The 26885-nt window shown below is 35.5% G+C and overlaps 2 protein-coding genes across 25 annotated transcripts in view; one reads left to right on the forward strand and one right to left on the reverse strand.

Moving 5' to 3' along the window:
- Synj (synaptojanin) overlaps positions 1-26885 on the forward strand; it is a 566615-nt gene that overhangs the window by 64686 nt on the left and 475044 nt on the right. Inside the window, exon 6 of one of the 6 annotated variants that reach the window (XM_067770896.1) lies at positions 21046-22269. The exons of 4 other annotated variants lie outside the window; for them this stretch is intronic. The gene's annotated coding sequence lies outside the window, so the exon portion shown is untranslated. Of the gene's footprint in view, positions 1-20682; positions 20988-21045; positions 22270-26885 lie in introns of those variants that run through there. One more of the 6 variants, XM_067770897.1, reaches the window with a different exon arrangement.
- Positions 107-26885, reverse strand: part of Prosap (prosap) — a 163285-nt gene continuing 136506 nt past the window's right edge. For all 19 annotated transcript variants that reach the window (XM_067770875.1, XM_067770872.1, XM_067770866.1 and 16 more), the window contains 5 exons: positions 22404-22652; positions 17274-17937; positions 12524-13910; positions 12040-12458; positions 107-11941 (listed from right to left, as the gene is read on the reverse strand). In XM_067770875.1, coding sequence (XP_067626976.1) covers positions 10099-11941; positions 12040-12458; positions 12524-13910; positions 17274-17937; positions 22404-22652 — 4562 coding nt within the window. In that variant the 3' untranslated portion in view covers positions 107-10098. The remainder of the gene's footprint in view (positions 11942-12039; positions 12459-12523; positions 13911-17273; positions 17938-22403; positions 22653-26885) is intronic.

Raw genomic sequence — 26885 nt, forward strand, 5'->3', positions numbered from 1 at the left:
AGTTAGTGGAGAATAACCTCTGCTGGGTCTTCTAGTTTATCATAAAAATATATTACCAAACATCTTACATTGTCCCAAATACGCAAATAAGTAATAGCTCTAACAGTTATTTTAATTTATAATTTTATTTCAAATATTTTTTTTTTATTTGCGTGCTCTTACTACTGTTTGTGTAGTTGTTGTTTTAATGACCAGTTCACAATTATATACACATATGTATATTTATATCATATATACATACATATATATATATATATATATATGAATTATGTATTTGTAATTCAACTTGTAAATAAGCAATTTTTTGTATGTATGAATGTATGTGTTGTATTATATTGTGTTTATGTGAGTAAATGCATATGTATGTAGCATATGTATATACACATATTTATGTAAACGTTTAAAATAAAATTGTTCGTTGGCAATACTTGTTATTAATATTTTCAACTTTCTTTATAAAATCATGTTTATACATACATATATGTATGCATATGGCATGCTACATACATATTCTACATACATATTAGAGCGGGTCAAATTGTATGGATGGATTTTTTTTTTCATCAGGAGTATAGCAAAAATTTAATCTACAGATAATTCTAAGAAAAACTGCTGAAGACCCCATAGCTCTAAGTTCGATTTCGAGTCCCCGCATTTTGCAAAATAGACATTTTGCCATGTGAATGTAGGGTTTGGCCAAAAAATCTTCATAGCTTCTGATAGAATTATAGGAAAAATGTCAGATTGGGCTAACCTTAAAGTTATTTTACGTATATTTCAGAATCTGGATTAATATCTCTAGTGTTTTTGAATTTTAGTAGAGATATCAGGCTTAAGTTATGAGAAATTAGCCTGAAATGAACTTTTAACTACTGTATTATCATTTTTAACAAATTTCTTATGGATTTTTTTTTACAGCTAAAATAAGTTCAGAACATTTTCAAAAACTTTCATTCAGACATTTTTCTTGTTTCGAATTCGTTTTAGTAAAAAATTTTCAAAAAAAAAAACCCTATATTTTCAAATAATAAGCAAAAAAAAACACAATTTTTATAATTTTAATGTAATTTATTTAAAAAATTATTTTTTTTTTTAGAATTGACCATTTTAACGTATTTTTCAAAATAAAAAGTAATGGTATGTTATTATTTTTTGAAATATTTTTTGCTCTCCATTTGTATGATCAGTGATCAACAAGAACGAGAATTATCACAGATGTTAAATATTTATATCAAATGGCCAAAGCAATTTCAAATGATGCTATTTCAGTTGATTTAGCTAACATGAAACCAGGACCAGTTGAACATTCTCGATGGCTAACCAAAGCAAGCAGGGTATTACGTCTATATACAACCACTAATACAACATCGGAAAATTTGAAAACTCTAGCAGTTTATATTGTTATAATTTATGTGCCAATGTATCTGAATATAAAATACTATAATTCTGTTGTATACGGCAGTGTACTTTCATCAAAGTTTATTCGTTGGCCACGATACCTACCACGTACTTTACTTAATATTGTAGATGGTGTAATACAAAATAATTCATATTACGCTCAACCAGAAAATATTTTATTAACAATGTTATTTGATGATAGAAAAGCCGTACGTGATAGAGCTATGAAAAAAATTTTATAATACAAAAAATATAATATCAATTTTAATGCTTCTGACTATACTGATATGATTGATCTGAATGACGATAAATTACTATCTGAACCGGCATTCACAAAAAATATTCCATACGATCACTTGGTACAATTCTTCAATTATAATGAGCCAACACTAGATGATCCTAATATTCCAATGCATATACAAGGAACAGAAAGATATGTACAGTTGTTAACATCTGTTTCCAAGCGTGTTATAGAAAAAAAACGTGAAGGTGTTATGGCTGTTGCACAGAAAGTCCTGAAAAACAACCACGAATGGAGAGCAAAAAAGATTTAAAAAAAATAATAACATAACATTACTTTCATTTTGAAAAATACGTTAAAATGGTCAATTCTAAGTAAACAAATAAGTTTTAAATAAATTACATTGAAATTATAAAAATTGTGTTTTTTTGCTTATTACTTGAAAATATAGGTTTTTTTTTTGAAAATTTTTTTCTACTAAAACGAATTCGAAAAAAGAAAAACTGTTAAAATGAAAGTTCTTGGAAATGTTCTGAACTTATTTTTAAGCTGTAAAGAAAAAAAAAATTCCTTAAGAAATTTGTTAAAAATGATAATATCTGTGTTTTTTATTCTTCTATATACGTTTACGCTTAAACTTTATATGGGCTGCCAAGCAACAAACTTTAAATACACCTCTGAAATTGCTGCGCATAAAATTTGTCCTACTAAATTTCAATACGCATTATACTCAGATGTAACTGAAATATGTGTCTCTGTTTCACCCTCTACACTAATTCTATGTATTCTATGTGTGTCCACAATTACCCTATGGCCATCAGAGGGTTGTGTATCCGCTTTTCGGTACACCCTGTGATATAGCTGTAGTTATTTAACCACTGCCGCTAGATGGGTCTCCTAAGCATTATCTAAGCGAGTATAGGCGTTTTTTTTTCACGCGCAAACGAAACGTATACGCGTGTAAAAAAAAAAGACGGGTAATATAGTAGTTAAAAGTTCATTTTAGGCTAATTTCTCATAATTTAAGCCCCATATCTCTACTAAAATTCAAAAACACTATAGATATCAATACAGATTCTGAAATGTAAGTCAAATTCCCTTAAAGTAAGCCCAATATGATATTTTTACTATAATTCTTTCAGAAGCTATGAAGATTTTTGTTGGCCAAACCCTACATTCATATGGCAAAACGTCTATTTTGCAAAAGGCGGCGACTCGAAATCGGATTTAGAGCTATGGTGTATTCAGCAATTTTTCTTAGAAGCATCTGTAGATTACGTTTTTGCTATACTTCTGATGAAAAAAAAAAATCCATCCATACAATTTGACCCGCTCTAATGTATGCATATGTCATGCTACATACATATGCATATAAGGAGGTGTTTATTAAAATTTTAATATTTTTTTAACATGATACTGGTCCATATACATATTCAGTTTGCTTCTATAATTAAACAGATTTGTAACTATTTATGTGCGAGTTAATGTAGCGATGGAATGGAAATTTTAGAAGTTATAATGCGGCTTTTTATCGATTGTTCAAATACATACTTTTTTCGCTAGTTTGTCGATTTTTTTTTTAATATATAAATATCTTAATGTTTATGCAATACTGCTTAAATATATATATTAGTACGATACATATTATGTTATATATTATTTGCAGCTTTTTTTATTTTTTCTTATTAAATATTTCTATTCTAGTCAAACCACGTTAACTGTGTCAATTCATTCTCATCGATATTCTGAAAAAAAAAAAGACAATCGTCAAAATCTGCATACGATGATGGAACTAAAATACACTTTGAACGGCTTTCAAAAAATTCCTAATTTTTCCACCTTGCCACCCGTTGCTTACATTGTAATTATGAGGTTGCCATTTTTGATTAAAAAAGTGATTATTGAAGTTTCTCTTGATGTCAATATCAAAGTGAATTTGTTTCTTTTTGAAATATGTCAAACAAATGTAAAAAAATGAATTAACCCTGTGTGGTGCATGTAGCATTCAGCATCATTTCATTAAAACCAGACACACAAGTTACAATTGTCTATCTGATACAATTAAAATAATTGTACTTGGCTCAATTGGCATGGGAGCAGCTCCTGGATGTAACCGAGCACGTTTGAAAAGGCTCAGATCTGGTTGATAGCTGACATAATCAATTTCCTTAAAATTATTTTGCAAATGCGAGATGGATTTGTTAATACAACACCATATCTTGCTTCTCATCGTTTCCGTCTTAGTTCGCTTTACTTTTTATCATCTTAATGGACTTGCAAGAGGATTCAAGGGGTTGATGAGGGCGGGCAGTACAAAGCTTTATAGCTTTACAGCTTCCGCAACCTAATTGTAAACCTCACCTACTCGAGGGGAATCCTGTTACAAATATGAATGTATCATACAATGTATCATCTGGGGGGTGAGGGCGATATAACCTAAAAGGTTCAATGTGATCATATTAAATCGTTCCCGAGATGGTCGGGTTTGCACTTTGCTATGTTCGGAAAAAGGACCATCAACAACGATAACAATCCCCAAAAGCTTCGAGGATTATGTTTATCGCTACAACACAACAACAGCAAGGACTTGTAATCTGCGAAATATTTTAAAGTATTTTTTTTTCCTGTTAACATTATAGAATAGAAAGTAATTTCAAAAAATTTATTGGGGATTTTTTACAAAGTGTTAGTAGAAGATGAGATTCGTATTTTAAAATGAGAACATGAGAGATAAGGATAACAAAGACAGTGTTGGAAAATAAAACGCTATATCTTAAAATAAAATATATTTATAAAGCTTCAAAAATGTAGTAATTTGACAGCTTTGAAATCGGTTTTCCTATCGCGTCACGAAGCGCTCATTCTAAAATTCGTGGGCAAACTAGTGCCCTCTATTATTATTATAAGCTTAGGGGTTATGCTGGCAAACTTGAAGCTGATCGCCTTTGAGGCCAATTGAGTCGCCTCTTTATTCTTACCATGTGCTACCAATGAGAAGTTGTCGTTTTTTTTATATTTGTTTTGCAGATATCGTTGATGCTCGGCGATGTTGACTTGACCTTTAACTCACTCTCCGTTTTTCGGCGGTAGAGAGTGTGACGACGGATTTGATTTTGAAATAGAGGGCCGGATTCGGAAAGATATCTTCTTGATTAACATTTGACCGAATATAACATTGACCCAGCCGCTTGATGGTTGTTAGGTTAGGGTTTCGAGACGTCAAAGTTGATGGTTGTGGCATGTCAGTGAACACCACTATGACTCAAGTCCCCCACTGTCAAAATTTTCTAGGCAAGATACCTTTACACTTTATGCAACACCATGGTTTGCTCTATTTGATGAACTTTTTTTTTTAAAGTTCATGAAATTTTTTATATTCTCTGTGATTTCTCTGCACTTTTGGGTCTTGATACTTTGAATGCTTGTTTTTAAGATCCCAAATGGTCTTTCCAATTTTAACAGTAGCTATAGTCTTTTTTGTTAAGCTCGAGTGGGATATACAGGCTTAAAATGTATTTTTTTTATGAAAAGAAACAGCATTTTTGAAGCATACATTCCACTTTTTAGAGTTTTTTTTCGTTTGTTTTGCAAGAAAATTCTCAGTATTCTCTCTGGTCATAATGGGGAATAACTATCTCTTCCGTATGTGCGCATATAGCTCTATAAGCGATGCAGATTGCTTAATTTCACGACCTTAGACTTCTAGTAATTCGCTTATTTTATTTTGATGACCCCCTACGTATGGGTTCAGTACTCTCATTACCTTCGACTCCTTTTTGATCCGCATTCCAGGTAATGTATGCTTCTAGCGTGTGGCTGAAACGAATTCTAATGCAAGTCTGTAATACGTTTTTAGCCGAATTGACGCAGTTGTGTGTAAAAGCCTACGTCATATTGCAGATGAATCAGCGATGATTCCTAGAAAGGAAATATATTGTAACGAATTTTGAGAAATTCCCGTTATTTGAAACCTTCTGCTAACGTTTGAATCGCTAAACTGTTGAATAAATCACTCCAATATTCTGTATTGCAAAATGGTCTTTATTAGACTACATTGGCAGTAGTACAATTATACTTCACTTCGCAACTGATAGCGTGTTTAAATCAAACTGATTAGTCATTTCTCAGCTTGCGCTGCTTTTATACTCTCTGTTGCCTCGTCAGCATATTTCTCTAAACGTCTAGACGTTTCACCTTCTAGAATCCCCTGCTTGGTTACCAGCGATATACATGTATATTTGTAGTTTATGCGTTTCTCATAGTCAAATGCGTGTGTATGTGTGAGTACCTACTTCGGCTGATGACTACATGTGTGTATGTGTGAGATGTCTTTTCACTTCGAGCTGTTGGTTATGTGTGCATGTACATAAGTTTGGCTGCTTACTGTATTTGTTGTTGTTTATTATTTATTAACAGCTTAGTGATGTCAACATGGGCCACAATACTAACACTGTCAGTGTAAGAGTCCCTTCACATCGAATGTTGATGCCACCGACAGGTTATATGTTCGAACATATTCCGAGAAACATTTCGTCATCCCTTGCTCGTTTGTTTGGAGGTCAACCGTTCAGCGTTGTGCGCTCTTTCGGTTTTCCTTTTTATAAATATCAAAGTAATAAGAAATATATTACCCAATTGTCAACCTCACAATTGTCACCTCATGGATAATACTGTTTATTTATTAGGTTAGGCTATGACGACCTCAAGTTTTACACGAAAGGAGGCTGTTGTATGACCTACAAAGTGGTCCTATCAAATAGTTCGCGGTATGGTCGGGCTAGTATCTTAATGGTGCTTTTTTTCAGAGCGACCCGAATCTGTATGCAATTCCAACGGATCATCAACATGGTTGAAACTCCCCGAAATCTTCGAAGAGGCACCTTATCACTAGAAGAAGGGCGTAAATTTTTGAGTATAGCGTCAGCTTATCGAATGCTGTGACTTGAAACGAATTAAAACGTGACGTATGGCGTTCATCCCAGCTCCCGATGTCGTAATACGAGGGTTGCTATTTATATTTTGAGCCTTGCCAACACTAATTCCTTGCCGGCGCCATCTGACGTTTTCAATTGAAAGTTTGACGTTTTTAAGCATAACCTTCTTCAGAAAATTTTAACATTTGAGCACAACTTGTGTTGTTTACAGTAATTTAAAAATTGTATCTCAGCGAAAAATTTCGTACGATGATTTTTTACGACTTTCGACGTGGATTATCAAGACAGGAGTGCTTTGAACAACTTACTTCCACTTTTGGTGATGAAGCCCCATCCTTTGCCACTGTGAAACGCTGGTATAACGAATTCCATCGTGGCCGGCGTTCGCTCAGGGACGAAAGTCGTGAACGTCGTCCAAAATCATTGACACTGTGTGCGAACTTATATTGTAAGATCGTCATACGACTTATCGTGAGATTGAGTCATCCCTGGGCATTAGTATGACGAGCATCAATAAGATATTGCATGAACATTTCGCTGTGAAAAAAATTTGTTCGCGTTGGATCCAGCATAATTGGACAAAAGCTCAATCCTCAATACCCCAATCGGAGTGGAAAAAGTGATACGAAAATTAGTTTGAAGGCATGCAAAATTGTATCATGGAGAATACTTCGAAAAACAATAAAGCCATTTGCGATAATAAATTACTGTCTTTTCATCATTAGGCTCAAAATATAAATGGCAACCCTCGTAGTACTTACACCATAGGAGGTTTAGTGCGGCAGTGTTCGCCAGCACGTACACAACAAAAGATACGGTCCTATCTTTTCAATTCTAAATAAACGTTTTTGTAGGTTTTTATAAACTAAATTTTTAATAATTAATTTTAGTGTCAGCCTTAAAAATATGTGAAAATTTTCTCACAGCGATTTTAATTTTAACATATATTTTTAGGTATGTATTAATATTTTTTTTTGTAAAACCATTGCATTTTGTATTTTTTTATTTTTTGCTTGGATATTTATCTGTTTTTTTTTAACGGTTGTTTTTATAATAATTAATTATTTTTATGTCTTTTTTTGCATTTAATATGTATTTTTTTTTAATTATTTTTTATTTAAAATTTACTAATAAATTTATACATAAATTGCTCATGGAATTTTCATATATATTTCTCATAAGATTTTGTGCAAATTGTGTATAATGATTTATCTTACTATTTATCTATTTTACATTGTGCATTGATTAATTCATTACTGAACGTATGTGTGTATGTATTTATATATTTATTTGTTAAGCTAATTTTTCTTCTTCTTGTTTAAATATGCTAAATATACAATTAATTGCTAGAACATACAAATTTTGTTATTCTCAACATGGCCCTAATGAAAGAATACTTAAACTTCCTATACTTAAATACTGAAATTACAAAAATAGCAATATTTTTAGAAAATTAGTTAAAAAAATTTGCATGACTATTTCGCAAAGTAATTACTTATTTATAAAATAATAGCAGTACCTGTTTAGACTTCACATGCAAATGTAATTAGATTAGTGTAAATACATAATTACAAATACGCGCATTCATTCATTGCATGTGTGGGTGTAAGATTTGAGCAGTTTAAAGTATGGTCTACAAACTTATTTCTTCTCTTGAACTTAGAAGCTCTAGTACTTAATGATGAGGGAGTGCAATTAACCTTACAGAACCAGAATTTGAAAGGTTCAAATTTGAAGTGATTAAAAATTTAAATCTGTTTTGAAAGGAACAGACTTAACTTCGATCAGCAAATCATGTTTTATTAACACTATGCAACAATTTGACTGTTAATTGTCTGCTTGTCGAATAATTCCTGCTCTAGCTGAGAGACCTAAGCCCATCAAATTGAAACTGAAAACCGTTGCGCTTTCTTTGGTTTTTACTATGGTCGTTTTGAATATTTTGCTATAATGTCATTTCTCCAGAAAAGACACCACGAACAAAAAACTGGAATTATATGATTGTCTCTTAATGCATGAAAAATATGAAGCAGTTATATAATTCCACTAGGAAACCTATATTAAGTTTTTTAGGTTTATCAAAGCTAAAATTAATGTTGTAGCCTACAACTTGTAGGTCCTGCTATATGAAGCAGAAGCATGGACCATAACAACAATAGACTCTGGGAATGTTTCGGATAAAAGTTCTTCAAAAGATTTATGATACCAAAGAAGATTTAACGATCAGCTGTACAAGCTTCTGCAGACGCTAAAATAGTCCAGCACATTAAAACACAGAGGCTACGCTGGCTAGGTCATGTTATGCGAATGAAAGATGATGATATAGCCAAGAAAGTATTCTTATCGGTTCCCGTCTATGGAAGCAGAGAAAGATGTTGGCCCCTACTCCGATGGAAGGATGGAAGGTGGAAACCAATTTAGGTTCCTTTGGTGTTATCAATGGGCGCCAGTTAGGCCAACAAAGAAGCGACTGGCGTACATTTTTTTGGCCAGTAATTTTCTAGAACATTTTAAACCAAATTTGAACTTACATAAATGATTTTTTTGCTAACATTCTAAAGAACGCTGTAAAAGGCCTTTCGTGTGGGAGGTAACGTATTCAAATTGTCTACTTACTTTTTCGTAAAATTTTACATTATCCTCAAATGCTACATTATCCTGGCGGCCACCGGGTGTGATGGTAGCGTGCTCCGCCTATCACACCTTATGCCCTGGGTTCACACCCCGGGCAAAGCAACATCAACATTTTAGAAATAAGGTTTTTCAATTAGAAGAACATTTTTCCAAGCGGGGTCGCCCCTAGGCAGTGTTTGGCAAACGCTCTGGGTGTATTTCTGCCATGAAAAGCTCTAAGTGAAAACTCATCTGCATTGCAGATGCCTTTCGGAGTCGGCATAAACATGTAGGTCCTGTCCGGCAAATTTGTAGGGAAAATCAAGAGGGAGCACGACGCAAATTGGAAGAGAAGCTCGGCATCTCTTCGGAGGTTATCGCGCCTTACATAAATTTTTTATTTATTTATCCTCAAATGCGTATTTCGATCCAATATGTACTTGATCTCATATTTCATAGCAAAAACATAAATTGACCAAAGGGAGCTAAAATATCTCGAGGTTTTACTATAGGGGTCCAGATGGGTGTTTACATTTGAGTTGGAATCATTGTAGACAAACAGTCAATAGAACTATCTTACGTTACTGATTTTGCGAATGACGCGGCGAGTTTAAAGTTGCAATTGAAACCATTGGCAGATAACTATTGAGTGTCACCACCACACTTTAGGGACCACATGACGGGTATACTAGTCTTTCACGTGGTAAGATGCTAGTAGCTGGCAAGTAGGCGCGTTCTTTTTGCATTGAGCACTTCACTTGAGGGCTACCCTGAAGTATGTTTGAATTCTTTGAGTGATACTTGAAATATCCATATGCATGTATGCGCTTATGAGTATGTAGGTTATGTATCATATATGTATTTTTGTAAATATTTTGTATACTTAAACAGTATGTATTTATCTAAATTCCCTCAATGTAATCGGTGGTGTGTAGTTTTGGGTGTTGAGCCTATGATACGTACACGTCCCAATGTACCCATATTGCCAGCAGCTGCATTGACAGCAGTCGCACCGCTGCCACTAGTGCCATGCATTTGTAAATGTGCGCGCAACTGCATTTGATATTGCTGTTGTTGTTGTTGCTGAAAATGCAATTGTTGCTGTTGCTGCTGTTGATGGTGGTTGTGCTGTGGTTGAGGTGATGGCATATGGTGCAATTGTTGTTGCAATGGTCCGTGCTTAACGTCGTTGCAGTCGCAAAATTGCGGTGGTGGAGCTAAAACAATATTTTCAGCGGCGATTGGCAGCGTACCGCCCGCGTGCCCACCGCTACTGGCCATAGCAGTAGACATTACAGAATTACTGCTGCTGCCTCTGCTTCTGCCGCCACCAACTCCACCGCTTATGCCGAGCTCGTTATCGCTGTCCGCTTCAATGGGTGGTGGCAACTGCATCAGTGAAACGGCGGCGCTGCGGGTGGCGCGTTGCATAGCAATCGCTGCTGCCTGCTTGCGTGTTAACGAATTGTGACGTTGAAAACCTTTGGCCGGTGGTGATGGACTCAAATCGCCATCGTCGTCCGAACGCTGTTCATGCTCCGATTCGTAAACGGCAGCTTTTTTGTGCAGTTGATGTTGTTGTTGCTTGGTGACTATATTGGCAGTGTTTGCTGCAGCAACGCCCGCATTGGTTGCCTTCACTTTCAGCATTTGTTGCAAATGTTGTTGGTGTGCCAATTGTTGCTGTTGTTGAATTTGCTGCTGTTGCTGCTTTTGTTGTTGTTGCTTTTGTTGTTGCAAAAAGATTTGTTGTTGTGTGGCAAGTAATTTTTGATTTGGATGCAAGTGCTGCTGTGGTATATTCATTGAAAGGTTTGTCGCCGCTTGCGTTTGTGTAGGAGGCTCATTGGGATGAACAGCCTGCTGCTGATCCGTCGGCCCCTGTTGTGCATGCGTCACGCGTCCACTTATACTCGTGTGAACTTTCCCTCCACTTAGCTGTTGATTTTGAATTAGCAGGGTTTTAACTTTGGTGCCGGACATTTGCTGTTGCTGTTGTTGTATTACCGGGGCATGCTGTTGTTGTACCATTTGCTTCACAGTCACAGTGGTGGCTGTTGCTTTCGCTTCAAAGGCAGCGGCTGTATTTGCAACAGTAGATGTTGGAATTTTCGTTGCAGCTGCAGCTGCAGCCGCCGAAGTTTCATGCGGAGCATCATTCGACGTTGTTGATATCGTTGTAGTTGTTGGTTGTTGCGTATCTGTTTCAGTATTAGGGGCATTAACGGATGCATTAGACGTTATACTTTTTTCTTTGCAAGTCGAGTCAGTACAATCGGCGGTATTCTTATTAACAGCTTCTTCAACAGATTTCGAGTCTGCCTTAACATTTCTATCCGCTTTGATTGCCAATGACTCTATATTGGATATCGTTTTAGGTGTATCAACAATTGTAACGCTTGGCTTCTTCTTAATTGTGTCTGTAGATTTGGATGAGCTTGCAATAATTGTGCCGCCTGCGACCTCTTGATCATTACTTACACCTGAGGAACTATTATCGCCCTCCTCTTCGTTTGCGTTGTTTACTACATTAGCGGGATTCGCACTGTTATTGTTATTCTGATCTTCAGTAGCAGAATCAGCAGATTTATTTTTTGGTCCCGAAGTTGCTGCGTCGTTGGAACTCTTTTCACGATTATCGTTTTTGAGAAAACCATTTGGTGAAGATTTTGATTGTTTTAAATTGCTGCGTACACGCTGTATCTCATCGACAGACAGTGAATGGGATATAGTAGCCGAACCAGAGCTGCTGCCGCTGCATTTAGAAAAAGATAGAAACAGAAATAAATTTATGCACAAAAAAACGTAAAAAAGGTTTAATGAAACATTAGATATCCAAACAATGCCGCTTACCTTGCTTGACTATTTCCGCTCGTCTCTGGCACCTCGATATGCGCAATCTTTTCATTTAGTTTCGTGTTACGCGCGACCAAAATCGAATTCTCGTCTTCACCATCTGACTCGCTAAAGCTATAATCTGGCTCTGGTATTGGCGGTGCGTGTCCGGTTGCAATAATATTATTATTGTTGTTATTGTTATTGATAGAACTAGCGCTTTCAGCATTGCCATTTTGTTGGCCAGATTCGTAGGGCTGTGATTGTGGTTGTTGTTGTTGCATTCCCTGACTAATGGTTGGTTGGGCATATTGACTGTTTGACATCTGTTTTTGTAGCTGTGCTGACGAATGAGATGCTGTTGGCTGTGAACTCGGTGAGTTTGAGTTGAGTGTGGTTTGTTGTTGTTGTGTTTGACCATTTTGGCTTTGGCGGTTCTGAAAAAAACGGAAGCAATTCAAATTAAGCTGCTATAGACTGAAATATTTTTAAATTAACTTACATCTTGCGCTTGACGCATTTTCCAAGCCATCACATTGCGCAACTCCTGCGGTGACGCATAAATTTTGGCATTTGCTGAGGGATTGAAACTCGACTGTACACCATCAATGGCAGCTGCAGTGACGGCATCATTTTCGGCACGTTTTTTAAGTTTTTGCTGTAGCGATAACGTCGACTCGTATTCTGAAGTACTGCGCGTCTCCACTTTAACCACTTGCCCCACGGGTGGTGGTGGTGGTGGGTGCGTCGGTGGCGGTAACGTATTTAGACGTTGCATAGACGCATGCAATGTTGCGACATCATCTTGCGAATGATGTCCTTTACTCGCTGCTGCCCATATAGATGAAGCCGAACTATTCAAATGTGTATTCAAATCTGGTGTTGAGTGGAAACGTTTCAAATCACGATTACCCGTGCCATCCACAGTTGGTATGGGGCATGGTTTGCCACGTAATGTGCCATTCTTGATTTTAGTTTTGCGTTTCATTTCAGCAACACTACCATAGACCAATGGTGCTTTCATGGGCGAATTTGTGGTTGCTGGCGGTGTAGCTGCGCCACTATCTGTGCCAGATTGGAAGCGAGATGTGGTCATCATAGTAGAGTAACGATTTGTACCGTCAATTGCTTCGCCTTGTTGACGTTGAAATAACTCCTCAAGTTCGGCTGCGGTTATACGACTTGATGTTGGTCTCGCTTTTATACTAGCAGTGCGTAGCTGCACGGGTGTACCAGGATGTGTAGGAGTTGGTGTGACTATTGATTCAACTGATGATGATTTAGTGTGTGGTACATCGTCCTCATCCTTTTCGCCACCATTCTCTAGACCGGCAACCATAGATTTAGCTCTTGCACGACCAACGCTTAATGTTGTTTTCGGATCTCGTCGTGGTGGCATTGGTGCTGGCATTCGACCGCTGCCACTACCGCTACTAACGCTGCCAGCTGCGGCGATACCTGGTCCTAAAGACATTTTTCGTGGTAAAGTTGCGCATTGACGATGTGCAGCTTGTGGTGTGCTTGGTCCGCTAGATAGATGATGATTGCTAGGCAAGAACTGTGCTGTACCTTGCATTTGATTTGGAAATTGTGGCGAAATAACTGTCATAGCAACAAGTGCGCCTGCAGAACGTATCATTTCGACAACCTTCTCATGAGAGGCTGCACGCACATCTTCATTGCCGATAGATAAGAGAAAATCACCAGGACGTAAACCTGCCATATCAGCGACACCACCTGGATCTACATCATCTAAATATTGTAGCGCTGGAAAACGATCTGTTGGTTTTAATTGCATTAACGGTGATGAAGCTTTTGCTCCACGTAATATGAAACCAAAACCGCGCTTAGCTCGATGTAATACCACGGTGCGTGGTTCATTAAAACCGCTACCGAAAGGGTTGGAGAAAAGTTACATTATAAATACGAAAATATCTACTGATTTATGAATTTGTGTTTGTAGCAGAGTTGTTGAAGAATGCTCTCACTTTGATACTGGGATCAATTGAATGTAATAATTAAATTGCCAAAATTACAAAAAATTGATAATTTTTGCTATATACTTTTATCAGATTCATTAAAGTGCTGCAATCAGGGACCCATTTTATTAGTCATTAGGATTTTGTTTGAAAAAGAAAACTCGATTTATTTGGATCAGCCGCTCCATTGTTATAGGGCCGGACTTTTAATCTGTACTTAAAAACAAGTAAGGAATTTACTTATAACCGAACATTACATACTCAGCTGAGAGCTTTGGAGACAAAATAAGGGAAAATCACCATGTAGGAAAATTAACCTAGAGTAACCCTGGAATGTGTTTGTATGACATGGGTATCAAATGGAAAGGATTAAATAATATTTTAAAATGGAATGGACCATAGTTCTATAGGTGGACGCCTTTTAGAGATATCGCCATAAAGGTGGATCAAGGGTTACTCTAGAATGTGTTTGTACGATATGGGTATCAAATTAAAGGTATTAATGATGGTTTTAAAAGCGAGTTATCCTTAGTTGTATATGTGAAGGCTTTTCGAGATATCGACCAAAATGTGGACCAGGTTGATCCAGAACATCATCTGTCGAGTACCCCTAATTTATTTATATATATAATCCCACGAACAGTATTCCTGCCATGATTCCAAGGGCTTTTGATTTCGCCCTGCAGAACTTTTTCATTTTCTTCTACTTAATATGGTAGGTGTCACATCCATTTTACAAAGTTTTTCCTGAAGTTATATTTTGCGTCAAAAACCCAATCGAATCACCATGTTTCATCCCTTTTTTCGTATTTGGTAAAGAATTATGGCATTTTTTTCATTTTTCGAAATTTTCGATATCGAAAAGGTGGGCGTGGTCATAGTCGTATTTCGGCCATTTTTTACACCAATACAAAGTGAGTTCAGATAAATACGTGAACTAAGTTTAGTAAAGATATATCGATTTTTGCTCAAGTTATCGTGTTAAGGGCGTGGCTTCAACCGATTTCGCCCATTTCCACAGAAAACAGTTATCGTCAGAAGCTATACCCTTCGTAGAAGCTATACCCTTACCATATTTCACAAGGATTGGTGAAGTTTTGTTCGACTTATGGCATTAAAAGTATTTTAGACAAATTAAATGAAAAAGGGCTGAGCCACGCCCATTTTATAATTTTCTTTTCTTTTTGTATTTTGTTGCAACATATCATTACTGGAGTTTAATCTTGACATAATTTACTTATATACTGTAAAGATATTACATTTTTTGTTAAAATTTGACTTAAACATTTTTTTTTTTAATTGGGCGTGTCCGTTATCCGATTTAGCTAATTTTTATTTAGAGCACATATAGTAATAGGAGTAACGATCCTGCCAAATTTCATCATGATGCAAAACTTGTAAATTACATTCTATTAAAAGTGGGTGGTGCCACGCCCATTGTCCAAAATTTTAAAAATTTTCTATTCTGCGTCATAAAGTCAACCCACCTGCCAAGTTTAATCGCTTTATCCGTGTTTGGTAATGAATTATCGCACTTTTTCGGTTTTTCGAAATTTTCGATATCGAAAAAGTGGGCGTGATTCTAGTCCGATTTCGTTTATTTTAAATAACGATCTGAGATGAGAGCCCAGGAACCTACATACCAAATGTCATCAATATACCTCAAAACTTACTCAAGTTATCGTGTTAACGGACAGACGGACGGACATGGCTAAATGAATTTCTTTTTTCGCCCAGATCATTTTGATATATACTCTATATCGATTAGTTTAAGCCGTTACGGGATACCGTTATGCGAACAAAATTAATATACTCTGTGAGCTCTGCTCAGCTGATTAAAAGTCCGGAAATAATTTTTTCTGAAGGACTTTTAATATAAAAGCAATAAACAGTTTGTGTATTGATGTACGGTTTAAATGCGCCCATTAGCAATTGCTCGTTATACTCGTATCAAACTTCCATTGCATTGATTTCTGCCTGAAAAATAGTGAACCAGCATCCCATTGACATTGATGTTTTGAAGTTTGGCAAACAGGGGGCTGCTCAATTTGTGACCCATTCGTGAACAAGACCTCTGAGTCAGGGCCAGTATATAGGTTTCCTGTTATCCCAAAGAATTTTGTACCCGATCAATACCTCAACATTCAGTGTGATTCCGAGCGTAAGGGCCATTGCATCGTGCAGTTGCAATACAGGATTTTCTATGAATTCTCTTATTATTTTCATATGCCTTGTCACGTTTAGGGATATTTTAAAGTCTTAGTGCAGCAAGTGTTGCCTCTTTCTCTATTAGAATAGGGAAGGTAGGACCCCAGCGGGTTAGGGTTAGAATATACCCGCGGTAGGTATGCCTGTAGTAAGAGGCGACTAAAATACCAGATTAAAGGGGTTGTGTAGCGCAACCTTTTCAGGTTGCCAGCGCAATATATAGCTACTCCAAACCCAATTGTCAACCTCACATATCCGTGACGAATCATTAACAGCCGAGGCTCTGGCGACGCTGAAATCCTCATGGATCTAGGGGTGCGAGGGCGGGATGGCCTAGAAGGTCGCATGTGGTCATAACAAATCGTTCCCGAGATGGTCGGGCTTAGTACCGGAACGTACCGGATCTGCATCCGGCAAAGGACCATCAACTCGATAACACTCCCCAAGGCATTCACACTAAGGCATGCATTAGCAGGGGCATTTTTATTCGAACAGTTTTGCTAATACAAACTATATGGTCAATGCAGTTTACTTAGTTTTATAATTGCTGTTCTTTGGGCCGCCGTTGTGTGCTTTTAGCGTGCTCCGCCTACCATACCGAAGATCCTGTGTTCAATTCTCGGGCAAAGCAACATCACAAATTTGTTTTGGCAAACACTCCGAATGTATTTTTACCATGAAAAGCTTTTTAGCGAAAGCTCATCTGCCTTCCAGATGCCGTTTGGAGTCGGTGTTAAACATATAGATCCCGCCCCGCCAATTTGGAGGAAAAATTTAAAAGGAGTACGGCGCAAATTGGAAGAAAAGCTCGGCCTAAACCTCTTCAGAGGTATATCGCGCCTCGCATTTATTTTGTATTCTTTGCTTGGTTTTTAGCCACCATACGAAGGATGCATAGGTGACTAAGGTAAGTAGAAAAAAAAAGAAAAAAATAGTGCTATATAGGGAAGGAATTCTGTTTTTGGCCACGACAATGCCTGCCCGATATGCTAGTACCAACTTAATAAAAAAAAATTGGCATTCTTTAACCAATCTAATACATACTTATATTTCCACATTATTTACGTTTTCTTAATGCGCGGCGCTGTCGCACTGTTGTATTGACCAATTGATTGCGAAAAAATATGTCCTCCACTTACTTTACCCATTATCATGCCAGCACTTTTAATACTTGCTGTATCAGCATTACCACCATTTATTGCAGAACCAGAACCATTACTATTAACTGATATTGAAGGTGAATGATGGACATGTGAACGCGATAAAGTACTACTCGCATTCGTACTACCGCCGCTTATACTGAGCTGAGGCGAACCATGTTGATTTGAAGCGCTACTATTGATCGATCCCATCATTGATGAGTGCTGTGGATAAGGTGATTGACAATTGCCGTTATTACTGCCAGCGCTTATGATAGGCAAACCCGACGTGGATACATTTGTTATATTCTTTTGCCGTAGGCTGACCTCTTGTACACAATCCGCTGAAAAGAAGCCGGATTGGTTTGAACCGCGTACATATCCCTCAAGCAGACCACAATCGGTAGATCCAACAACTTCAATTACATCGCCGGGTTGAAGTGAAATATGTCCAGCGGTATTGCCAGAATATGGTTCCATACATACAACTGTGGTGCTAGGATGACCGATCGAACAGGCAGCAGAGTCGGAATTGGTGCCAACACCCGATGAGTCACTTATTATATCGCTGGTGTCACCAAGTGATTTGTCTGTATATAGAAATAATAAAAAAAGGTATTATATATTTGAAGCAAATTTACAGTAACGTTCGTACATTTTATGTGCATGTTTGTATGTCTAATATTTTCTGTTTTTTGTACAATGGTATGTGTTGCGTCTACGTGACTTTACTAAAAAATCATATAACTATATTATACATAAAGTAGTATTTTAGTAATAACATGAAAAGTTAAAACCATATACATATTTATCATCTACATATATGGAGGTGTTACATAGATATGCAGCAGTTGCTTTATAAAGGCACATGCAAATATTTCTAAGTAAGTTATGCAGCTATTGATTCTGGTTAGATATTTTCTAATTAAAAAAATGTTATTAAAAAAAGGAATAAGGGGAAAACAGCTAGCGAAGTCATGCATATTTGGAGGATTGCAAAAATTTGGAAAAGTTCATATAATTAAATTATGTAAAATCTAAATGTTATTAATAATGTAACGAATTTAGGGGAATTCCGCTTATTCCAAACCTTCTGCTAACGTTCGAATCGCTAAACTGTTGAATAAATAACTCCAATATTCAGTAATGCAAAATGGTATTTATTAGACTACTTTGAAAGTACTTCACAATAACTCTTACTTCACAACTAATGCGTGTTTAAATCATAATACTTAATCATGCCTCAGCTTGCGCTGCTTTTATACTCTCGATTTCCTCGTTCACCCATTTCTCCTAAGGTCTAGTAAATTCGTGAACTTCGTGCGAGGTTACCAGTCATATACATGTATATTTGTAGTTTGTAGCTATATGCATGTGTATATGTGAGTACTACGTCGGCTGATTATGACATGCGTTTGTGAGTATCTCTCCGCTGCCTTGTATGCATGTGTGTAAATCAATGGTCACCATTTAGTTGAATAATTATTGGCGCCACTTCACACGTATTATTATTCTCTTTCGTCTTTATTCGTATTTAGCTGTCGCTGAAAAAGTATAGTAGCAACATCGGGTGAGCCTATTGTTTATTTGCGCGTTTGCGAAAAGATATTGTACAAAAAACGCTCATGCGCAGAATGTATTAATGGTTTCATCTTAACAATTTATTTTATTTAAATTTTTCCTTAGACTCATAATGTAGTATTCATATGGCATATTTACGAATTACTTTTTGTGTGCATACGTCCTACCTCTTTGATTTTTCATCAACAACTAAACCACTACCAATAAGATGATTTTAGTTTTATTCACACAGCCACAGTTTTGATTTCGGGGACCCCTGGTGTAAATGATGATTGATTTGTTTACGTGTGTGATGATTGATTTGTTTACGTACATACATTGTGTGTTGATTGATTTGTTTACGTACATGCGAGTGGCTGCTTAGTATCGGCTTAGTGATGGCAGTGTCGCTTAGATATGCTAATATTCATCACAATAATATAAAAGTGAAAGTTTTGTTGTTTGGACATGAGGATAAAATGACGTTCGGCTTTGAGGTTCAATCACGCCAGAATATCAGGCACAAATTTCGCGCACATAGCTACATTTTCTTGAAAAAGGAGGTGAGGTCCTTGTGCAATGGTATTATGACGAATATTAGCATCACTAAGCTGATACTAAGTAAATAAAGGCACAACAACAATAAAGCAAGCTGCCACTCTTGTGTAAATCAAATTAATCATCATTTACATATGTACATACATACAAGGCAACGAAGAGATAACTCACACAGATGTAGTCATCAGCCGAAGTGTTACTCACACATACACATGCATATATGTAGCTCAATTACCAAGCAGGAGATACACCAGTTCTAGGTGGCGAAGCGTCTAGACTTTAGTAGAAATAAGCGAATGAGGAAACGGAGAGTATAAAAGCAGCGCAAGCTGAGTAATCAATAATCAGTATTGATTTAAGCACGCTATTGGGTGTAAAGTTTAATTGTGAAGTACTACTCCCAAGTAGACTAAAGAAATACCAATATTGAATATTGGAGTGATTTATTCAACAGTTAGTAGCGATTCGAACGTTAGCAGAAGGTTTGGAATAAGCGGAATTCCCTAAATTCGCGAAGCTCGGCCTTAGATCTCTTCGGAGGTTATCGCGCCTTACATTTATTAATATAAGTGCTCAAATTCATTGAGGTCTACGCAATTTCTGAATAACGTGCAGAGACAAACCGCGTCCTTCAACTCCAACTTCTACCAAAAAACAGGTTTATAAATCTTTATAAGTTTGCGTGTATTTGACCCAGATGTTTGATATGTGGGTTATATAGATCGAGAACCAAGTAGTTTTGGAAAAGTGAGTTGTGACACTGTCTTCTCCTTCTTCAGAAGGTCAAACTGTGATTTTGTTTTGACCTTGACTAATGATATTTGAGAGTGAGAGGGAGCAGTTTTAGAAAAGTCAGCACTTTTCGAGACTAGAGAAAAAAAAAACACTTGGCGCGATTACTGAGCTTCTCTTCCATTTTGTGTAGAGCTCTTTTTAATTTTCACTTATAATGGGCGGGCCGTGACCTAAATGTTTTATGGTGACTTGACTTTTTGACCCAGGATCTTCAGTGTGGAATACGCATGCAGCTGCTACCACACTACGGCGGCTGCCACTTTTCGAGAGTACTTCGGTTTTTTTGGGTGCATTTTGGGATTGTTTGAAGAATCATCATTTCGGGACTGTTTCTGTTACATTTTAAAGCAATTGCAGTATCATTTATGTATAATTCAAGAGCATGTCTGGGTTGTTTTGAATCATGCCCTTATTGCTTTCAGGATTATTTCGCGTCGATTTTCGGCACTATTTTCGTACCGGGATGGTTTTCGGGATGATTTAGGGACAGTATGGGAATGGTCCCGGGACTATTTCGTAATTGCTTGCGCATCAGTTTCAATATCATTACGATACTCTTTCGAGAATGCTCCCGGAACATGTTCGAGGTTCTTTTCGGGATAATTTCAGAATTGATTCGGGATTGTGATCTGAACTATTCCAGAACCAGTTTAATATCATTTTGGGCTCATTTCTGGATAATAGCGAATTTTTTTGGGACTGTTTTCGGGATCATTTCGGGAATGTCTTCAGATCAATTAGGTATAGTTTTTGAAATAATTTTGAGATTTTCCATATATTTTCAGCTTTACTTTCGGTATAATTTCAAAACTTATTTGTAGCATATCCGAACTATTTCATATCTGGCAAATAATGGACATACTGATCTGGTTTTATAAAAATAACTGGAGATGCGACGGAAACAGATTTAGATTTATTGAGTTTATTATTGAAGCGAGAGAAACGGCAATTGTGGCTACACTCGTTTTCCTTTTACCTAAACAACTAAAACAACGAAAGTCGGAAGCAGTGATTCGAATTTCCGACCTACAGAAGCGAACAAAAAAATAGCAGTTGAAATTTTTATCAAATTTCGTAAATCAAATTCGATATAAAAAAAATATGAGTTTTGTAACTTAGCAAACCAATCTCAAATAATGTTTCAACAGTTTTGAAAATTCGGAAAAATTTTACAAAAGTTTGGAACATTTTATTAGTTTTCTAGCCCAATAAATTTTACTCTAACAAAATAAATGTTGCAGGTCACGCGAAGTTTGCATTCATTTTTTAATATTTTTTTCTTTTTTGAAGTTTGCTTAAGAATTTTCTTCATACAGAGTTTGAAACGCTGTTTTGTGATATGGATGAAAACCTGAGACATCCTTGGGAAAACAATTGTCAAAAATCAATGCGATTTTTGCGAGACCTGTAACATGTACTTTGTAAAACTGAATTTAGTTGTGCTACAAAACTGCATAGTCAAAAAAAAAAAAAAAAAAAAAAACTCAAAACTATTTACTAAACAAAAGTTTGAAATTTTCTTAAAATTTTCTATTTTTCTAATTGTTTCGAAAGCTTTCCTAGCTTCAGTTATAAAATGAAAAAAAAAAAAAATGTTCATAAAATATCGAAAATTGAAACGAAGAATTTTGACTATACCTTGTAAATCTATTGAAAGCTTTTTCTCGGTAGCGGGATTCGAACCTGCGCTCTTGCGATGCTTGTACTGTTACAAACACATTCAGTCAAAGACATGCGTTTGTTTTTGTGCTACGCTTCGTTGGCGGCTCAATTTAAGAACTGATTTGCTTAGTTCTATTTATAGAATAAAATTTGAAAAAAAATTCCCGCTGCTATTTTTATATTCGCAGCTGTAAATCCTTTGTATAAACCATATAAACAAATCACTTTTCTTGCACAAGTTATTGTTCGGACACAAATTTTAGATTTGATCAGTTTGTTACTTATAAAATTTTTTTATTTTTTTTGTTATGTAATTGAAATGAAAACCATTTTTTTTTTGCATGACAAGTGTGTGCAATCAAATTATAGTATAATAAATACAAAAAAAGTATAAATATTAAGATAATACATAAGTAAATAAATAAAATTTTTATGCACAAATAACAAATAATATTCTTTTAAATAAAATCATGTATAATACCTGTTACAATGCTGATGTCATCCTCGTGTGATCGATGTCCGGACGATCCTTCCGACAGGCTTGAACTAGCCGAGCTATACGGTATATGCTCGGACGGACATGGTGATGGAGGTCCATGATGGCCAGCTGTGGCGTTGCGTGACAATGTGCCCATTAGGCTGCCAGCACAACTGTTCGAACAGCTAACACTTGGCCAACCGACAGCAGAGCGACGTTTCGGATTATAACGTGGTGGTCCACGAAAGGGAACTAAAGAACGTGGGTTTGAAATTATTGAGTACTCGAAAAACTTTTTTTACGTTTGCTCTTTTGCTCTTTTGCTTTTTTGAAACTTTTATCTAATTTCTTTTCACACTGTATACTGCGACCGAAATGACTTTAGAGCACAAATGATCTGTGCAAGAGTTTGTTTTTACATGAGCTAATCATTTTGTAATATCCATTCTCAATACAAATAAAAATAATACGCAAAGTAATAAATAAATTAGATAAGTTAAAATATGTAACTAATAAAAATATATTAATAACAAAAAAAGTCATACATATATACGTAAAATTAGAAGGTTACGTAAATATCTGCTCCTTATAGATAATTCTTCTGACTCATTAAAAAAAGGGAGTGAGTATCAAATACTCGTGAAGTTTGATATGTTAACATCAACGTACTTGAGTGGGTTGAAATTAAACCACAACGGAGATAACTTTGCCAGAAACCAAACAATTCCGGGCTTTTTGAGAAGAGCTTCGTCGTCTTCTTATCGATAACAGGCAGCACTGACCAGATATTGTTTTATTATTGCCTTATTATCAATAGCGACTTATTATGATTGAGTAGTCGGTTTGTTATCGCCGAGTCATCGGCTTCCTAATGGCTTCTTATCGGCTTGTTATCGATGTGTTAATTTTTAATTAATATCGATTTAATATTGAAGTTTTTTCTGTGCTGTTATGTTTCATAACAAACCGAAAACATAACAAATCGATACCACGCCGATAACAAACTTGTAACACTCCGATAAGAAATAGATAACTTTTTGATAAAAAGTCGACAAATTTTTCAAAACAAATCGTTAGCTTTTCAACAGCAAATTGATAACGTTTCAATAGCAAATCGATAGCTTTTCGACATTCTATTAACATTTCTTCAATAATAAATGATTAACTTTTCGATAAAAAAGCGATAACTTTCCGATATAAACGAATAACACATCGATAACAAATTAATGACACCGCAATAGTAGATCGATAATGTTTTTATAAAAAATAGTGTACTTTTTGATAACTCGTCGACAAGAAATTGATAACAAACCCATAACCCGTCGATTACAAACCGATAGCTCATTAATAACAAACGGTTAACAAACCGTTAACACTTCGGTATGAAGTTGATAGCACGCCTTTCTGTTCTGATTCCGTCTCCGGCTTTGACTTCCAATCTTTCCTTTTCTCCCCACTATTTTTTTCTTTTAACTTCCTTTCCACTAATTTCCTCTCCCTTCATTTACCTTCCTTTCTTTTCCTTTCCTTTGTTTTCTTTTATGTTCTTTAGTTTTCATTTTTTCTTTTCTATTCTATTCTATTCTATTCTATTGTATCCTATTCTATTCTATTCCATTCTATTCTATTCTATTCTATTCTATTCTATTCTATTCTATTCTATTCTATTCTATTCTATTCTATTCTATTCTCTTATATTATATTATATTATATTATATTATATTCTATTCTATTCTATTCTTTTCTTTTCTTCCCTTTTCACGACTTTCAATATTTTTTTCTATGTCTTTCCTTGCTCTTCAAAGAATGTTAACCATAGGAGGATTTAAGATTCAGAAAGAATCACTTTAAAAAAAATTTAAATTAAATTGAAAATCGAAAAAAAATTTTCTTAAAGAGGTTATGAAATGCAAATTCTTAATATCCGATTGAGGGATTAGTGAAATTCCTGGCACTGCTAAATATACGGATATATAGCGATCTTGCACCCTGGGGGATTTCAGCAACTAGTGATACAAATTTCGGGTTCAGAACTAGATTTAACGTACAGATAAGAATTAGTACGAAAGAGCTAGATTTTCACCAGTACGGAACTATAGAAAGGTAATGCAGCGTGGATAATTTACACCGTCTAGGACATCGCCATGTTAAATGCGCAAGTTTACTGCATGTAAAAGAGACAGAATGTGTACTAGTAAGCATTCCGTTTGGACTAGAAGTGCACTAGTTCAGAACTAGATCTTCGGGGATGTACGTGTTTTAGGTTTAGGTGGATTTAATTTTTTTTTTTAATTTTCTATAATGACTGATTTAAATATTTTCTAAGTTTATTTTATTACTTACTTATTTGTAGTTCCGTTATATGCGAATTTCAAGGTATATAAAATTACTTATTTGAAATACTAAAACAATACTTAAAACGCATAATTTATGACAATATATTTGTGGTCACAAGTAATAACAGCTTAAGTTCTATACTTTGAAATATGACCTAGGCAGTTATGGGCAGTATTACTACAAATATATTTTTGGTGCAGTTAGTGCGAAGACATGCGAATGTAAAAAAATTCGCTAACAGTTGAAAAGTGGTAGGATTGTACAGAATATCATATTATAAACAAAATCTGAAAAATTTCCCATCAATCCAGTAGCTGGTAATAATTGACACAATTATCGGAAACAAGTTTGTTAAGCCATAGAAAGTTAGGCCCACTTCCAAAACGGCAAGTTATCTTTTTAACTCAGAGCTAACTTGACAAAGCTTTTAAATTAACCCTGAGCTAAAAAAATAACTTGCCGTTGTGCAAGTGGACCATAAATGTTTTTTGCAAAGCTAATTTTTTATACATAATTACAAAATTTGCACCTGGTGATGATTACTAGGACATGATTCTGAATTTCACTTTTTCATCGGCCAGCTTTTCGAGAGTTGAGCTTTGAACTCGAAATACTAGCGTATAAAGCAATATGAGCATGTCTCGCTAATTAAATACATATAACAAATATTTATATAATATTGAACAACGGAATGAAGTGCTAATAATGCAATGCTAAAAATCCAACATAACTAATAAAATTTTGTTGAACGCGCCTGAAAATATTCCACACAGTTTGAACTACAAACATATGCATAACATACATTAGACTGGGTCGATTTATTAACCGATATCGCGCCATCGACTTTTCGATAGGATTTGGGCTCATGCCCAAAAAAATAATTTTCGAGCTCATTTCGAGCCTGCGAAATTTCATTTTTTTTTTACTTTTTTTCAACTTTGATTTTTACGCTTTTTTTCATGGCCTACTAAAAAAATTTTCATTTGATTTTAAAATTTTCATGTATACCCTGTCCGACCCAAAAATGTCCGCTAAAAACGTTGGCGATAACAGTTTTGAAAGAAAAAAAAAAAACGGTATACATATGAAATTTTTTTAGTAGATCATGAAAAAAAACCTTAAAAATCAAAGTCGAAAAAAAGTAAAAAAAAAACAATGAAATTTCGCAGGCTCGAATTTTTTTTTTTTGGGCATGCGTAGTGGAAATTTTCTTTCCTGAGCCCAAACCCTATCGAAATATCGATAGCGCGATATCGGTTAACTTTCGTCCATACAAATCGACCCAGCCTAATATAAATACCTAATTGTGTACAAAAGTATAAAATAACAACAAAAAGGCAATACTTAGAGAAAATTTACAAAGCGTGCAATAGGACATACAAAGGGCTAAGTGGATAGAGGCATCTGCCATACAACAGTATGAATGCAGAATATTTCAAGTTCAAAACTCAACTCCCGAAAAGCTGTGAAATTCAGAAACATGCCCGTGTGCCAATTTTGTTATTTTTCTTTAATATAAATAAAAAAAAATTTTATAAAGCAATATAAGCCTGTCTCGCTTATTAAATACATAGACAACAATTTTTGTGTATTTTTTTGTCAGCGTCTGGCATGTGTTATTTTCATTTAAAATATTGTTCTTAATAATTACAGCAATATCGAGCTATATGCCAACATCATTTGACTATTTATAAGGAAATTTATAATTCATGTATGTATGTATGTATGTAATGGATTATTATTATAAAACGGAAGCATAGGTTTTAATTGTTATATATAGAATACGCTAATGTAAAAAGACCTAGAATATTAACATACATACATACATACAAGCGAAAAACAAATGCTACAGGACGCATTGATAAATAAACAAGCAATCGGAAATGCCTAAATACTGATAAACATTTTATGAATTTCTAAGGGTATTTGAAAGCAAAGTAAAACATTTATATACATAACGTGCCATGCGAAAAATCGTCTGAATTTATAGAACAGCAAAAATTTTATATAAATTCAGCGTTGGTATACCTACAATTTGTAGAACAAAAATATTTTGGGGTGCTAAAAAAGGATTTTTGGTGTTTTTTGATTTAAAATCGAAAAAAAGTTTGAAAGTTCAACTCTTAAAACTTACTAACATAGTGCCAG

The sequence above is a fragment of the Eurosta solidaginis genome, chromosome 3, assembly GCF_040869045.1.
Source record: "Eurosta solidaginis isolate ZX-2024a chromosome 3, ASM4086904v1, whole genome shotgun sequence".
NCBI lineage: Eukaryota > Metazoa > Arthropoda > Insecta > Diptera > Tephritidae > Eurosta > Eurosta solidaginis.